We start from the raw sequence: 17,167 nt of genomic DNA, 5'->3' as shown, positions 1-17,167 counted from the left end.
ACATGGTCGTTTCCTTAGAGAGCTATATATCATAAATTTCGGTTTTTTAGCATTGACGTCGAGCCCAAAATCCTTACAGAAAGCAGAAAATTGGTTAACCAGATTTTGGATCCCCACAGGAGATTTGGCTATCAAAATTGTATCGTCTGCATACAATAAACATGGGATTTTTTCCCCTGCCAATTTGGGCGAGTCGTTTATGCAATTCTCCAAATAACGGATACAGTTATTGATATAAAGCAAAAAAAGGTTAGGGGCCAGAACGCACCCCTGCCGGACTCCTCTGTTGATGGCCACAGGATCTGTCAACTCACCCTCCTTGCCACATCTAATTAGGGCATAGGTATTGTCATGGAGCCGGGTGATAAGACTCAAGAGACCTGAGGGAACCCCCATATTGGAGAGTGTTGACCATAGCGTGTTCCTGGGGATCAGATCAAATGCAGCTCTCAGGTCTATGAAGACCACATACAGATTTCCCCCCCCCCCCTAAGTCCACATTCTTCCACTTAATTGCCAGGAATCTCAAGACTTGGTCAATGGTGCTCACTGCAGGTCTAAACCCTGCTTGTAGATTAGATAGGGCATTAGATTCCATGATCCATTCATCGAGATGGCACAAAAGATATTTGGCATAGATTTTTTGAAAATTATCTAGGAGACTGATCGGACGATAATTAGCTGGAATATTGGGGCAACCTTTTTTGAAGATGGGGACTATCTCGGCCCCTTTCCATGAGTGAAGGATAGGGGCTCTAGCTGCGATTGCATTGCAGATTCGGTTGAGATAAGGAGCCCATATGTCAGGTCTTGTCTTGTATAAATCACCCGGAATCTTATCAGGACCTGGAGCCTTTCCCCAATTCAGTGAATCTATAGCAGCACTAGTTTCAGCTAAAGTGAATGAGATCAGGGTAGCGTCTTGGGATATTGGGACATCGAGGGACCTAAGAGATACCTCGGGAGAACCCGCGTATAATTGGCCAAAATGCTCAACCCAGGTTACAGGGAGAATTGATGTGCCAGGTACAGAGGCAGAGTCTCCACAGTTTTCTGCTATTAATTTCCAAAACCTGGAGGTATCTTTTGATTTAGCGGTTTCCGAGATAGCTACCCATCTGGCCTCTTCCCAGCTTCTACGTGCCTTGGTACATTCGTTCTTATAATCTTTTCTAGCTGTTCTTATAGAATCAACTTGGCCTGTTTTTAAAGCTTTCAGTAAAGTGAGCTGTACTTCCCTACATAAATTATTAAACCACTGTGCCCGGCACTTTTTCTTGGTATTGCTGGAGATCTCTTTTGTGAAGAGGTATTTTAGGGAATCGAACAGTTTACTATGGGCTGCTAAAAGCCTATCACCCTCATCGTCTTCTTTATAATGAAGCATGCACTCCATTTGATTGGCTAGCAGATTGTAAATTGATGAAAGATGCTCTGGGGATGTAGTAACAGACTTCCATTTTAAATTCCATCTATTATTTGATAAAGCTAGCTGATGGGCATAAAACTTAGAATGGGGTGTCTCAAGTAAAGGGAATAAGCCTCTGGTCGATAGAATCAGTGGGTCGTGGTCACTCTCTTCATGCTCTTGTACTCTCATATCAACCATATGACCCCACAGTCTAATGTCGAGGAGTATATAATCGATCTGGCTTCTAGTCCTTCCTCGTTTGAAAGTGGGATGCAGATTTGCGTCAGAGCAGGAGCGACCATTGCAGGCTCGAAGGCCATAAGTTATTGTAATATCAGCCACTAAACGGGCTGTTTTATTCAATCTCGGCCGTTTGTTAGAGACTAGCTGTGGGATCCCCCAATAAGCGTCGTGTTCCTGATATATCTCTTGAACCAGGGGGTTGGGCTCAAATGTAACGTTAAAGTCCCCTCCAATCAAAATAAATTGAGAAGTATTATTTTTAAGTAAGCTATCCAATAAAAATAGAGCGTCGTGATCTACGAGGGAACCCTCACTCCTGTTATAAACATTGATTACTAGTAGAGATTTCTCCTCGGGGGTCATTAACAATAGGGCCTGCAGGTCAGGGCAGCCTGTGTCTATTACTACAGCTTTACTTCTGAGAGAACTACTTAACCATATAAGTAGCCCTCCTGAGGATCTCCCAGAGGATGACTTTCGAGCTGGAACCCAATAGCTTCTAAAACCTAGTCTGTGTTTGGGACCTGTCGCCCAAGTTTCTTGAAATAGACATAATAGATGTTCGTCAATGAATTGACCCCATTCCGAATTTTGCATTTTGCTTTCCAGCCCTGCTATATTCCAACTAAGAATCTTGGCAAAATCATTGGATTTGATATGTCTGGCTTCCTTTGGAGGAATATAGTTGCCTGTAACTGTATTGTCTTGTGTGGTGTACACTTCACAGGGTGCAGGGCCCGATTAAATCATATCTAATGGGGTTTCTGAACAATTGAGCCATGGGTCCCTAGAACACTTGTATCCTACTGCATACCATTTATTATGCTTCAATATGCTTAAGTTTATTGGTCTTCATTTTCTTAGATTTTCTCAACAGATTATACTTGTTTAGTCCTCTGCCCCCGTTTCCCCAAAACCTACATAAATGAAAATGGATAAAATCTTATACTCCTTAGGTTACAATTCTCACAATGTTTAATTTAGTCTTTCTTCTCCTTTCATAACATTGTCATAGTTGTTATTTTTGACAATGCATTTTATACTGTAGCTTTTGATATTTTGTTGACTGTTGATCAATAAAGCTTTTTGAACTTAAAAAATCCATAGTAGGTCCAAGTAAAATTCATGCTTTAATTATGATATGTCAAAGGAATGGTGGAATGCATGGGTGCACTGGATTAAAATGGACACCTACAAGGGGATCCTAGTAGAACATCAGACAAACATCTACAGAGGAGGAAACACAGTGCATAATAGTTATATTTAGTGTGATCGTCTTCAGGTGGATATAATCTGATGGACGAAGTAAACGATATTGAAGAACGTTCAAAGTAAAAATTGCGGTATTGTATAGTAAATACATGAACAGCACTGTGAAATATATGATCTTAATTGCAAGATCCTAATTCCACTTTCAAAATCAATTACGCTCCCCTCCATGCATACATTATTTTATCATCCTTGATCGATCAAGAGTACCTGTTTGAGCATGAGTGAGTCATCAGCTCCCTTTTTCCCGCGGCTAGCTTTAGTGCAGGGGTTCTGCAGCTGAGATATTTGGTTCTTTAGATCAACTACTTCGCTGACAGCTTCATTCTGTGAGTTTAACACAGTTTTCACCTGTTCTGTAAGAGTTAAGACAGTATAGACTGATTTTAGAGCCATCTGTGTTTTGAATCACTATATGTGATTTATGTTTAACTCCATACCTGTTTTACTTTCTATCTCATGTTCTTGCATCATGAGTCGTTCCTTTGCTACAGTGAGCTCTTCTTCCATTTTCTTCAAGACATCATTTGTCTCCAGGGCCTCGTGCCGTGTCTCCCTCAGCTGCGTTTCCAGTTCCTGTGGAGAAGCCAGACATGAGCATTTTTCCTTTTGGTTTACATTTTTTAAGTATTTTAAAAGAAAACTAGTTTTTCAGGAATGTTAAATGGAAATTAACAGGCACACAATTCTTTTAGTAACTAAGTGTAAAACCTTTCACATAATTGTATATGACTTTTGCTTGTTGCTGTTTTTTCTTTCTTTTTTTTTGGAAACGCTACAAACCATAATCCATTTGTAGACCAGGTAAACTCACAGTTTATAAATTTAGGACAAGGAAAGTGGATATTTTAGTTCATGTATTATCCAATAAGGTAAGGTATCCTCTGATAGAATGCCAACCGATTAGGCAACTATGACTTGATAATGATAATGTGATACAGATTATTATGTGCTGTATGGCCTTGTGTAAATGGTAGTATTAATTATATTTTGTTTGACAAGAAGTTACATTTGAAGCACCTTTAAACTATAACATTCAGGATTGAAAATTAAGTTTCAGTGCTGCATAACATTTAACCATGCTCTGGTGTCTGTAATTTAAGTTTAAGCTCTACCGTACTTTATGCTGTTTAATAGAATGTCATAACTACTTACAGCTGTCACAAATGGTATACGATCTTACAGCAACAAAATCTCATTCATGGAGGACGAATTGACAACTAATCTGGTTGCGTGACTAGTTTATTGCCTAATCAGACTTGGCAACCTAAACAATTTGGTCTTTGGATAGGGTATGCATACAAACGGCAATGGCATATTACTTACATTAGGTAGTCTAAAATTAACATAGTGACTTGTCCACCATTTAGTGCCTTTTTCTTGGGTCTGTGATACCTCCTGATGAGGGTCACAGAAAAAAGGGCTACCTGCCACCTTTTTCTGTGCCTTCTTTCCAGCTGGGCAAGGTGAAAGGAAGCAGATAGACATTTCTCCCTCTTACCCATGGTCTTAGTTTAAAGCTACCTTCACAACTGGGAAATATAGGAGGGTAAGGAGTCTGTATACTCCACCCACACCCTCTAGAAAGGCAAGGGGTTAGAATAACAGACAACACTCCCGTTTTTTGCAAATAAAGGTCATCTCTCCCACTAGACCTTTAGGCAGGGCCAGGGAGAGGATTCATTAACCAAGCACTTGGGCAAGGTAGGGAGTTCTGTGATTAGCCTCTTTGGGTAGATCAAAGGAGCCAGGCTGAAAGACCTTTTTCGTCTTCATCCCTCCCTAGCCTGTCAAAAAAAGCAGGTAAATTATTCAGAAGCGGACGGGCTTACCCATCCACTTATGAATAATGCAGCATATTTTCGTCCTTCATGCTGGTTTCTTTATTTTTCATTTATTTTTTTGTTTTCCTCCCAATATTTGTGAACAATGGAAGGAAAAGGCTTGCAAGTGGCCAGTACACATGCTTGTGTCCTAATAACTTACCAGTAATCTACATTACTCTGAGTCACAGCACTAAGAAAGTAAAGTGAGATTTGCCTCAACCCTGAGACAGGATTGCCTAAACATTTTTGTTAAGTGTGAACTAATGTGTGGTTTCTCAACTTCTTGTCTCTTTTAAGTAAAAGACCTCTATGCCCAACTCTCTTCCTCATACATCCCAAGGCCTATGGTAGTGACCATTACAGAATCAGGGAAGGAATCCAGGACTCACAAGAGGAAGACTTTGACTTCAAGTAATGAAAATTACCGGCAAGCAACTGGAGCATTACCTCCTCAGCCTTCTTTATCATCTTTTTTCTAACAAACTGAATATGTACCCACGTAGGTATCAAACCCAACCACAGAAAAATAGCAAGGGAATCCACAAGATGGTATAAACCAGTAACACCCTCTCCTCGCTGCTGAAAAAGAATCCAAAGGCAGGACTAGCCTGGAAAAAAAGAAATCAGAAAGGGAAAGAGAAAGAGAAAAAGAAAAATGAAATGGCACAGTTTGATGACAACACCCAGAACCTTATTGGGAACTAGGACAAGACAGAAAACCCCTCCATGCACTATACTAGATGGAACCAAGAAGACCAGAAAAAAACAGAAGGTAACTCCTGGAGCAGCATCCCCCAGAGAGGGAGGAGCAACGCCATATCTCATAATAGGCATTACATACCACCCTAATGGCAAAGCAGAAGGGGCCTAAAAACAGAGCACATGACACCAGAAAAAACCTGTGACAGTTCAGCTGTTATGTGAAACCTACAGAGTCCATACAAAAAACATATGTCTCGGAAAAGTCGAGGGTTAGGCACAAACTCAGGAAAAAATAACACCAGAGAGAGACAAAACAAGCTACAAGAAAAAGAAAGGTTCAAAACTTGTAAGGTAATAGAAGTGTACACAGAATCACCAATGATGTCCAATGACATAGGAATTCAATTCTAACCCCAGAACAACTAGCTATACCAAAGTAATAAAGCTGTCTGGATGCAGACGGGATCTGGCCCTGCAAGCAACTTGGAAAAACCACCACAGAGATGGGGAAACCCCCTAAAGCAGAGTAAATAGTAAAAGAAATGACTCCACCCTACAGACACAAGGCTACTGCAATAACAGAGAAAGAACTCCAAGGAGAATCCAAAGACATAACTATACAAGCCCAAGAAGCCCAGAAGAACAGGATAAACAAGAAGAGACAACTACCCTCAAGGGCAGCACAATTCAGATAAATGCACAAAAAAGTATGCTACATCAGCATCCTAGTAGTGGGTAAAAGATAAAGAGGAACCAGAAAACTAGCAGCCAAATAGTTATGCCGTCAAATGACTCTGTTAGAAAAGCACACAGGTGCCTGGGTACGGCATCGAGTAAGACTGCCAAATAAGATGGCTGCAGCCCAGCATGAGGAGTCCAAGGTCAGCGGAGATGCGGGAGCCACAAATCACCACAAAATCAGGTCTTCTTCATCAATTAGGAAAAACCCGGAAAAAAGTGAAAGACTAATCATGAGCAAGCTGTCTCACCTAAACATCAGGAATCGCTGAAAGGCCATAACCGAGTACTAACACAAGGGGATCAGAGATCACAGCGAGCACCTTGAAAACGAGAGTAAACAAGGACATCGGGAAACATAGGCTGGCTCAAAAACAGCCAGGAAAGCAGCTTGTCATCTGGAAACAAGACTGGTTGGGGGTGGGGTCACCTACGATGAGCAGAGAATGAAAACATGGCTCAAAAAGAGAGATTCCCAGCGAAGGACAGAGCCCAAAACACAGAAGTAGAAGTACAGGAAACATATGAGTGAACTGATCTGATAGCCAAAGAAGAAAAATATATTCACCTCTTCGCTTACCAAATAGATGCTTGAAGACAGCATGTAATTGAATAGTCCTTTAGGAAGTCTCAGATTCTGTCCATTGTGAGACTGAAACCTTAAGAATGAGAATTAGTGAACAAAAACCATAGCCCACGAGCGACGCTCCCAATGCAGCACGGTTGCCAAGGATGCTTACTCAAATGCACTTACATAGAAAACGGATATCAAATATAAATCCGAATATTTCCCTTCGAATCCTTCCTTCGTTTTGTTTTAAATATCAAGAGTGCATAAGTGTTCATTACATTTTCCGGTTCCAGCAGAGGCGAGAAGTGCCCCAGAGCATGAAAACAAATACAAATACACGCCACTTGAAGGCAGTTAAGAAGATCAGGGTGTCCTAAAACATACTATCTACTGGGTGTCCAGAGACACATTGTCTACAGGAAAAAAAGGATTAATTTAAGTACATTACAGCTTATAAGAATTCCAGGGTTCTGCATGCTCAAATGCCCAAATTAGAAGAATCTGATGATAATCTCCCATTCCCAAACGACATATATAGAAACAAAGATTTCCCATCAAATTGAACCTCTATGGCAATACCCATGCCAGGAAAGCAGCGGTAAGCATGAAAAGATTTTGTGCAGCCCACCTGGCAGGCTGATCAGAAAAGGACACGCCTGTAAGCAAAGGCTAGCCTGCAAATTGAACCAACAAGCGATTACGTACAGAATAATAGCAAGCAATGCCCTACTCATCATGAAGTGGCCAGACACACGGAATCAAGATAGTAAACAAGTATATGGATATTCCTTTTTTGTATGGTCACCCCCAAGTTTTACGACTGATGCTACTGGCTTTTCGACTCTGAGAGTGCATTGAGGGCCGCTAATCAGACCTCAGTGCAGTACCCTGATGATAAAATGTATATTGAACTGACTGTACCGAACTGGAAATAGCTAACTCACCTGCACGTCGCTGGTATATAGTACCCTGGTACTCAGGGCATGTAAGTTAGAGTAGTACTCCAGGGCTTGTTCTACCGGTTGTGCCACCCTGGACGTCCCCTAAGTAAAACAAGTCCCCAGTCTGCCACTGCAGACAAGCAGACCAGTTATACACTGCTAACCTGACTTTGCCATTAAAAGCAATGGCATAGCCACTACTTCCCCTGTACATCTGTTTTAGTCACCCCTCGGGCATGCCTACCGAGTGCTACAGCAGGATGTAACATATGACATGGCCAGGACATGCAGTTTACATGTCCTTACAGTAAACACACAATAACCCTGTTTTTACTGTGGAAAGACTTGGTCACCCAATCAGAGAGTACTGGATTACAAGCGAATCCCTGAACTGCGCGAACTCATGAATGGTGAGACCAAAGTGGACACTCCAAGGTATCAAGCAACTTGTTACATTAAGCCTCAGGTACCTCTCAAATCAAAATTAACCTAACTTGTTGCAGTGAGCAGCTTTTACAAAGTTGCCACTTTGTTGCCCTTAAAACTCATGAGCCTTCCTGGGTACACCTGGTGCCTTTTCCATGAGATAGCTTCCTGCCCTCCTTGAGAGACATGTCAATGACTCTCAGGAAGGAGAACAATGAGAGATTGCAGGCCAGGGAGGTGTTATCTCCCTCCTTCAGTTAGCACCAAAAGGGGGATTTCTCCTTTGAAGGGCAGGTGTTTCACTCTAGGGAGGAGGGCTGGCCCATTGTTTTAGGTAGGCAGGCTGGCATGGAGAGAAGAGAGGGGAAACCAGTTCTCAAACCGGTTTCTCCAGGGGTGTGTAGCTTTAAGGTAGCCACACCACAAGGGTGGGCTAGGGATGTCTGAACAACGAGAGAGGGGTCTCGCCGTATTGGGAATGGGCTGAATGGTGCATTCTGGGATAGCCAGATGCCACACTCCGCAGGAAATGGTCACTAGGTGGGAGGGAACCTGGTAGCCCACTGGCTACCAACTGCATCCTACCCTGAGGGCATTTTACGAGAATAAAAATGAAACCCCTGGCACCCAGACCTCAGATCTCTGCCAACTGGAAGAAAGACCGAAGAAGGAGTGTCCTGCTGCACCGAGGGACCAGCTAAGAGAGGCTGCAGCGACGAAGATTGCATCTGGTGACTTGGGAAGGAAGGGACTGTGTCTGCTGTGTCCTGCTCAACAGAAAAGCCATCTCCAGAGCCCAGCAAAGCCAAGAGACTCCCACGGCCAGCTGACTGGCCTCCTGTTTGCAGCAGAGGGACACAACAGATAAGAGTCTGCTGGAGCAAGTTGGCAGCACAAAGTGTTCAAGCCGCTACCACAGTCGCTGTACAAGACCCGACGAACAGAGTTGCACCTGAGTTTGCTGAGCCCAGGAGTGCTGTCGAAGAGCTGCTGGGACCCTCAGAAGTTATTGTCCCAGGAAGAATTAGTATGTGACTGTGACACTGGGTGACTGGTAGTACAGTGGCGACTGGACTTCAGCCAGACCAGCTAGGACTTTGTGGAATGTTGACTCTGCAACCAGGCCCCTCACCATCTTAGTGGACTAAGAAATCCCTGCAGGAGGACCTCCATCAACCGAGTTGCATTCACAGCATCCTTGGAGCATCTTCAGTATCCTTGATCCCGAGCATCAGGACCACTCCATAGGAATCCAGTGCAAGGGGGATAAAGTTTCTGGAACTGCTTCTTCTGTGGGGGTAACTGTACCTAAGGACCTTGCTGGTTCCCGCTGGAGTTGGTTGCTCAAAGAACATCTACCCAACCGCATTGACACTTACCCAAGTTTTCCTTGAAAACGTTCTGAGTGTAAAAAATGTTGAATTTGCCAAGGCATGTTCGCTGTTAATTTATAATGCTTTGATTTTTTTTTTTTTATCCATATCTCCGGAACCCTCTAGTAGATTTTCTTTTTGTTTTAGCATCTAAATTTTTATAAAAGTCTATTTTTATAAATTGGTTTTGGATTTCTTGAGTGTTGTGTAGATTTCTTCTTCAATCATTACATTAGTTCCTTTGTGTAAACTTTGCATCTCAGTGCCACAGCTATCCAGGGTTGAGCTGAGGGTTTAACAGACAAAACGTACATGATTTAAAGGGGTTGGTAAGTGTATTACATGGTGAGGTCACAAAACCGCACCAAATAATACATCCCAATTCCTCAAATGTAACATGAAAACTGTCTGTAAAAAACAAACAAAAAACCCCACTTAATTGTTGCTCAAACTGACACACAAACCATAAAAACGCTCTGCAAGAGGCATATACAAGGATGGTATAGTCAGAAGTCCAGTAATCACCAATGGAACAAATAAGTAAACTGAATGACTTATCAATAGCTAATAGGACAGAAGGTCCTGTAGATGTTCAAGAAAGTTGATTCCCACCACAACACAATTGAATGAGACAAAGTGTGAGGTTAAGGAGGGTACAATTAAAAACAAATGAAGAAAAGACTGAAAGAATGACGGGGAAGTAATCCCCAAGCATGGCTTTGGAGACCTTACACCTGTACATTCAGAGCTCAAGTAGAGTGACTCCGTCAAATGATGAGTCCAATGACGTCTTAGTAATAACTCAATGAAAATGAAAAGTCAATACCAAAATATTGACTGCGGAAGCAAGCACAATATGGAAGCTATTGACGCTGAAAGAAGTAGGGGAAGATTTGTCAAGAATTTTGCTAGTGCAAAGTCACGAAAAGTGACATAAACTGGTGCAAACATTTCAACTCAAAGCTTTCTTTGAACTGAAATGTTGTCTAAAACTAATTCAAATAGCACTTTGAGCTAATTTATGCTACTTTACATCAAGAGGTCATTCTATGAGTGGAAGACCAGTGTTCCCACGCTACCTCTCATGGTCTCTGAAGCAAAGTTCCCCTATCTATTAATTTCTGTAGACAGGGCTTTACACCAAAATATATGCCTTCTTGAAGCAGGTGCAAAGTAAGAGAAAAGCGTTTGTTTCTCCAAACGATTTCAAACTTTGCATATGTGCTACACTGTGCAACACACACACAAAGTGGGAAACATTTTAAAATATGTCTGAGCATAGTATTTTGAACTAGGAGGATAGTCTTCCAGTACAAAATCTATGCTTGAAATGGTACTAGGTAGCCTATTTGTACACCAGAGATTCGGAAGACAACAGCAGTACCATTTCTTACTAGGTATGATGCTGTCCTGCTCTCTCCCTCTCATGCAACAACTTTCCTTGCAGTGCTGCCTTGAGTGAAATGTTAGTAAATCTGTACCTTGTGTTTCAACATGCCTAAGATATATGGCATCAATGACCACAGGACCTAAGACCAGTGACCAGTGTCTTCGCTGAGGCCACTCTCTTCGATGACAGGTATGCATAGGACCTAAACACTTAACTCGCAAAGTTATACTGATAAGCTAATTCAACACTCTTGATAAAGATGTAAGAACTTGGCAAAACAATTGATTTTGCACTTAATAAATATATGTACCATGTGCTGAATTTCACATCAGCTGGATGGAAGTGTGAGAGAGGGAAAATACCATGTCTTTCAGCCATATTGTCAGCCATACTGCCACCTTGAACAGTCAACCTGCAAGATAGTGACAGCTGTTCGGTCTTACAGAGCAACGCTCTCAATTTGAAAACACGAGCTGAGTGCAGACTCATGCCTCACAGAGCCAGCTCACACTAAGGATGTACCAAAGACAGGCAGTGTAGCTCAAAAAGCACGGCCTGACAAAATTAGAAAGCCTCAACAGATAACGAAGGAAGGAATTATTATTTTAACTTGCCTTGAGATTGAGAGATTCTTGAAGCACCGTGTGATTCAGCAATTCTTCAAATGGACTGCTTCAGATGCAAAACATACATATTTGGGTATTTTTGTAAATGTATTACGTTTTTCAGTTCTATGAGGACTGATTGACATTGTTTGTGATCGAGCAGACTATCAAGGCAATCCAGTTTCAAGATGGCAGCAGGAAACCTCCATCTAATTGAAAAATTATTGTATGATGGAACAGGCACTCAAGCAGAAATTTTGAAACTTAATGGACTCATCATACGATTTGCACTAATCACCGGTACAGTATGAGCTTCAAACCCCATAAGTGCAACCTAAGCCCCCGAGTGCGGACCTAAAGATAGTACTCGTGAATTTCCAAAGTTGTAAACTTAGATGTTTGGTCTTAATTTAGAACAAACGTCTAAGTTTACCTTTTTGAATCGGACCCAATGTGTTTACTTTAATGCAATCCATTATATAATTGTGGGGAAAAATAAATAACTTAGATTTATGAAAAAATCCCATGTGGTTTATGGAGAGACTGGCCTCTCCTGTCAGACCTCTCTCTCAGATGATGAGTGTACCTATTAGGGTGTGTACATGAACTGGCTTCTCCTGTCAGACCTGTCTCTCAGATGACAGGTTAGCGTAATAAGGTGTGCAAATGGACAGGCCTCCCTTTTCAGAACTCTCCTTCAGATGACAAGTGTGCGTAGTAGGCTGTGTGGAGAGAGACCAGTGTCTCCGCTGAGGCCACTCTCTTCGATGACAGGTATGCATAGTATGTTCTGTCTAGGGACTATCCTCTCTGGTTACACCCTTCTCTCTAAAAATGGGTGTGCATAGTAGGTTGTGAGAGGAGACTGTACTCTACTCACAACTCTTACCAAGCCAATGGGCATAAATAGTTGACTCTGATAAATACCATCTCCAGTAACACTCCTCCCAACAGCAGCAAGTATTCATACTACAGTGCGTACAAAGATTACCTACTCCTTTCTATTTTTCGTGGTCCTGAGAGAGTCTCACAAGATTGTACGTTTTTTGGAAAATAAGAATTATCCATCTTATCATCACAGTACTTACCTTTTACACACTTCCTCTGATAAACAAGGACCACAATATGTATTCCTACTAATGGAGTGTTTTGTGAACTCATCTACCTCTTTTTACTATTGGCAATCTTGGGAGAATCCCGCAAGATTGTAAAACTTTATTAAAAACAATATACATTTGTTTTCTTCACAGTATTTATCCCTTAGATACCTCCTCTCTGAACTTAGGGAGACAGCATGCCTTTCTGTTGTCCCCTTACATAGCCTATTTCACTTTTACAACACCACCATTTTTCACAATAAGCAGTAATGGCAGCGATTTCACTTCTAACATTCCAACAGATAGCCAATCATAGAGCTTGCAAGCCTCTCGCTCCTGTGAAAGTGTGAAGCTCACAGGGAAAAAAGGCAGACATCACAACCAATCACGGGGCTCCATTTTTAAATTTACGCTCTTGTGGAACTCTTGAGGGACTCTTGCAAACCCAGCTGTCCAAATATAGAATTCTTTTTAAACTCTCAATTTCCCAAAAACTACTGAAAGGATTGACACCAAATCACAAAAGATCTAGCTCCCTGCCTGATCTTGTGTAATTTCGTTCAGCAGTTTTTGCTGTAGGCGTGTCTAAAGAAGGCTATGGAAAATGCATGGGCATTTTACATTATGGGACCTCCCTTTTTCTAAGCCCCTGCTTGATGAATTAACTTGAAACTTTCCAGGAAAGAGCTAAGGTGGATGAACTTTCTTCTTGTAACGTCTTGTGAAAACCAAAAAATGCTCAGTCTATTGCGAAGCCGACCTAACTATAACTACCTACCAGCAACTGCCTGTAGGTGATAATTTATTAGTTATGAAATTGTTGAAATTTGTATATTTAGTTGTATATACGTAAATATATATTGGTTTTAAACTTTTTTTTAGTAGCAGGATATTGGTTTTTTTGGGGTAGTGAGAATTCTAAAAAGTCCATATTTTAAAGTAAATTTTAAGTTAATTAAGTAAATGATATGCAAATTAGTGTTTTACAATTTAACTGTATTTAGTTACAATAATATTTTTAATACATTTTAATTTTGAAAGTAAAATATATATTCATGGTATTAAATTAAAAAGATTGAACTAATTAAACTAATTACATTTTTAAAAAGTTACAAAATATATTAAAATTATTTTAATAAAGTAAAATAATTAGAATTTTTTTATATAAAAGTTTTACATTTTATAGTTTTTCTGAAAAATACATTTAAATAATACAAATATTGTAAATGTATTTATTTTAAAATTATCATTTTATATAAAAAAATATATCTATTTTTCAAATGAAATATTGGTTTTATATAATCTTTTATTTTATGAGTGTTACATTTGGATTATAATGTTTTTAATTTATGGTTTAAAGTATAGACATGGTCATAAACATTGTAAAAATGTCATTAATCATTATTAGTAATAAAATATATTTTAAATATGTTAGCGTATAAATATGAATATATAGGTTTGTAATTTTGATTAGTGTGTTTGTAGGTGACATTTTAGTTTATTTTATAGTTTAAAAATTGTGTGTGAGTATGTAGTATTGATTGTGTATAGAAATTGTTTCATTTGTATTACCTTGTACAAAATGTTTTGGATTGCAGTGAAAATAGTCAATTTCACTACTTTAGCGTTCAACACCTTCTTCAAATAGCCTTAGATTGAAACATGAATAAATAAATGTCACCCCTTTAATGTCAAACACCTTCTCACAATATGGCTAGATTGGAGTTGGAATAGTACATTTCACCCCTTTAGTTTCCAACACCTTCCACCAATATGGTTGGACTGGTGTGGAAAATGTAAATGAAACCCTTTCATTGTCCAACACTTTCTCCAAATTGGTTTAGATTGGAATTGGAATAGTACGTCACCCCTTCAGTGTCCCTCACTGTCCCCAAATTGGTTTACCTTGGAGTGTGAAAAGCATTTTTCATACTTTTAGCGTCCTACATCTTTTTCAAATTGGTATAGTTTGAAGTGGGAATAGTAAATGTTACCCTTTTATTGTCCAACAACTTCCTAAAATCGGTATAGGTAGAGGTGGGTATAGTTAATGATACCCTTTTTGTTTCCAACACTTCATTAAAATTGGTTTATGTTGGAATGTGATTATTTAATTTGTATCATTTTAGTCTAAAATCCTTTGTTTTAATTGTATTTGTATGTAGTAGAAATTGTTATTTCAATAGAATTGTTAGTGCTTAGAAAACAAATATATATATTCCTTTTGGTGAATTTTTGAGAGCCCGCAGGATATGCAGTACACGGGAAGATTACCAGAAAGAAAGCGAAAGCATGTGTAGGAGATTTCAAGAGAGAGGGTACAACAGTAAGGTTATCCTGCAAGCTAAAAGAAAGGCAGACAATATAGAGAGAGATGTCTTACTGTACCCCAAGTCAGAATCAGATAGTGCAGAACAGAATGTCAGATTTATTACCACATATTCTAATCAATCGCAGACTATCAGACAGATCTTAAATAAGAGTTGGCACATATTACATACAGACTCTATTTTGAGTAATATCATAACTGATATGCCTATGGTCACCTTTTGGAAGAATAGATCATTATGTGATAATTTAAGTCACAATATGGTCGTAAGTGGTCTTGAGAACGTCCTAACAACAAAAAACCCTGCTGTTTTTTGTTGTTGTAAACAATGCAAAGCTTGCAGGTACAGTGACAACTGTTTTCAAGTAACTGGTGACAATGGACATTTGATGTATCAAATTCGAGGTCATTACAACTGCAATACAGATTTTTGCATATATTGTTTGAGATGCCCGTGTAAGAAATTGTATGTGGGCAGTACAATACATAGAGCAAAGAAAAGGGTTCAGGAACATATCAGAGCCATTCGTAATTATGATCGCAACTACCCGGTAGCAAGACATTTCCATGAGAAACACAATGGGGATGAGCGGCTGCTAAGTTTTGCGGTCATTGACCAGATTAAGTCTACTGCTAGGGGTGGAGACAAAGAAAGAAAAATGAAGATCTTGGAATCCAAGATGATAATCAGGCTCAACACCCTGAGCCCTGTGGGTCTTAATTCCAGTGAGGAAATGAATGTACATTTGGGATGAAATGAGGGGCTGGTGTTATTTTGTCATTTTGCATTTTGAATTTAGCACTTGTTTAATACTTTTATATATTGGGTGTACTTACATATATATATGTGGGTCTGGGGTTAGTACACATGTCAATATGTTAATATGAATTATAGGTGGCACAGTATAAGTATGTGGTTGTTGAGGAATATGTTCACAGGCATCATAAAATTATTGAGACAGGCGCTGTTATTTAGCGATCTAACTAGTATCTCTAGTGTGAAGATTTGCTGCAATTCATATTATTGAATTTTATATCAGGGGTAAAGCATTAGGAATTGAATTAATTGCATTCTCTAATAAAAAATAAAAATAATATCATGATTTGCATTTATATAAGCAACACACACTATAAGATATACAGTTGGATGTTTAAATATGGCACCCATAGTGTCTGTGGTTTGTAAGGCATTGTGCGGTGTAGTCCTTTGTTTGTGTTTATTGTTTGGTTAGGGTATTTAGTATGTGTAGTAAAGCACCAGCCTATACATGAACAAGGCTACGGCTGAAACGTGTTGTATGTGAGGAGGCATTTTGTATTAAAGCATATAATCTTTTTGGACTTCAGATTGTGTTTGAGCGTTCTTCAAAATATTTTGGGGCGAAAAGTGTTGGAATGTTTGTGGGGAGCCAGATCCACGCTTGGACCGCCACCGTTATAGTAGCCTCGGGTGTCTGCCACTCGGAAGCTAATATATATATACATATACAGGGAGTGCAGAATTATTAGGCAAATGAGTATTTTGACCACATCATCCTCTTTATGCATGTTGTCTTACTCCAAGCTGTATAGGCTCGAAAGCCTACTCCCAATTAAGCATATTAGGTGATGTGCATCTCTGTAATGAGAAGGGGTGTGGTCTAATGACATCAACACCCTATATCAGGTGTGCATAATTATTAGGCAACTTCCTTTCCTTTGGCAAAATGGGTCAAAAGAAGGACTTGACAGGCTCAAAAAAGTCCAAAATAGTGAGATATCTTGCAGAGGGATGCAGCACTCTTAAAATTGCAAAGCTTCTGAAGCGTGATCATCGAACAATCAAGCGTTTCATTCAAAATAGTCAACAGGGTCGCAAGAAGCGTGTGGAAAAACCAAGGCGCAAAATAACTGCCCATGAACTGAGAAAAGTCAAGCGTGCAGCTGCCACGATGCCACTTGCCACCAGTTTGGCCATATTTCAGAGCTGCAACATCACTGGAGTGCCCAAAAGCACAAGGTGTGCAATACTCAGAGACATGGCCAAGGTAAGAAAGGCTGACAGACGACCACCACTGAACAAGACACACAAGCTGAAACGTCAAGACTGGGCCAAGAAATATCTCAAGACTGATTTTTCTAAGGTTTTATGGACTGATGAAATGAGAGTGAGTCTTGATGGGCCAGATGGATGGGCCCGTGGCTGGATTGGTAAAGGGCAGAGAGCTCCAGTCCGACTCAGACGCCAGCAAGGTGGAGGTGGAGTA

General features: G+C 40.1%; 1 protein-coding gene across 2 annotated transcripts in view; it reads right to left on the bottom strand.

Moving 5' to 3' along the window:
* The window catches only part of FAM184B (family with sequence similarity 184 member B), a 320,510-nt gene that overhangs the window by 216,762 nt on the left and 86,581 nt on the right, over nt 1-17,167 (bottom strand). For both annotated transcript variants that reach the window (XM_069202207.1, XM_069202213.1), the window contains exons 3-4: nt 3,364-3,499; nt 3,134-3,279 (exon numbers count right to left, since the gene is read on the bottom strand). In XM_069202207.1, the coding sequence (XP_069058308.1) occupies nt 3,134-3,279; nt 3,364-3,499 (282 nt within the window). The remainder of the gene's footprint in view (nt 1-3,133; nt 3,280-3,363; nt 3,500-17,167) is intronic.

The sequence above is a fragment of the Pleurodeles waltl genome, chromosome 1_2 (genome assembly GCF_031143425.1).
Source record: "Pleurodeles waltl isolate 20211129_DDA chromosome 1_2, aPleWal1.hap1.20221129, whole genome shotgun sequence".
Classification (NCBI taxonomy): domain Eukaryota; kingdom Metazoa; phylum Chordata; class Amphibia; order Caudata; family Salamandridae; genus Pleurodeles; species Pleurodeles waltl.
Note: the sequence above shows the minus strand (reverse complement) of the source record. Positions and strands in the feature narration are given on the sequence as shown.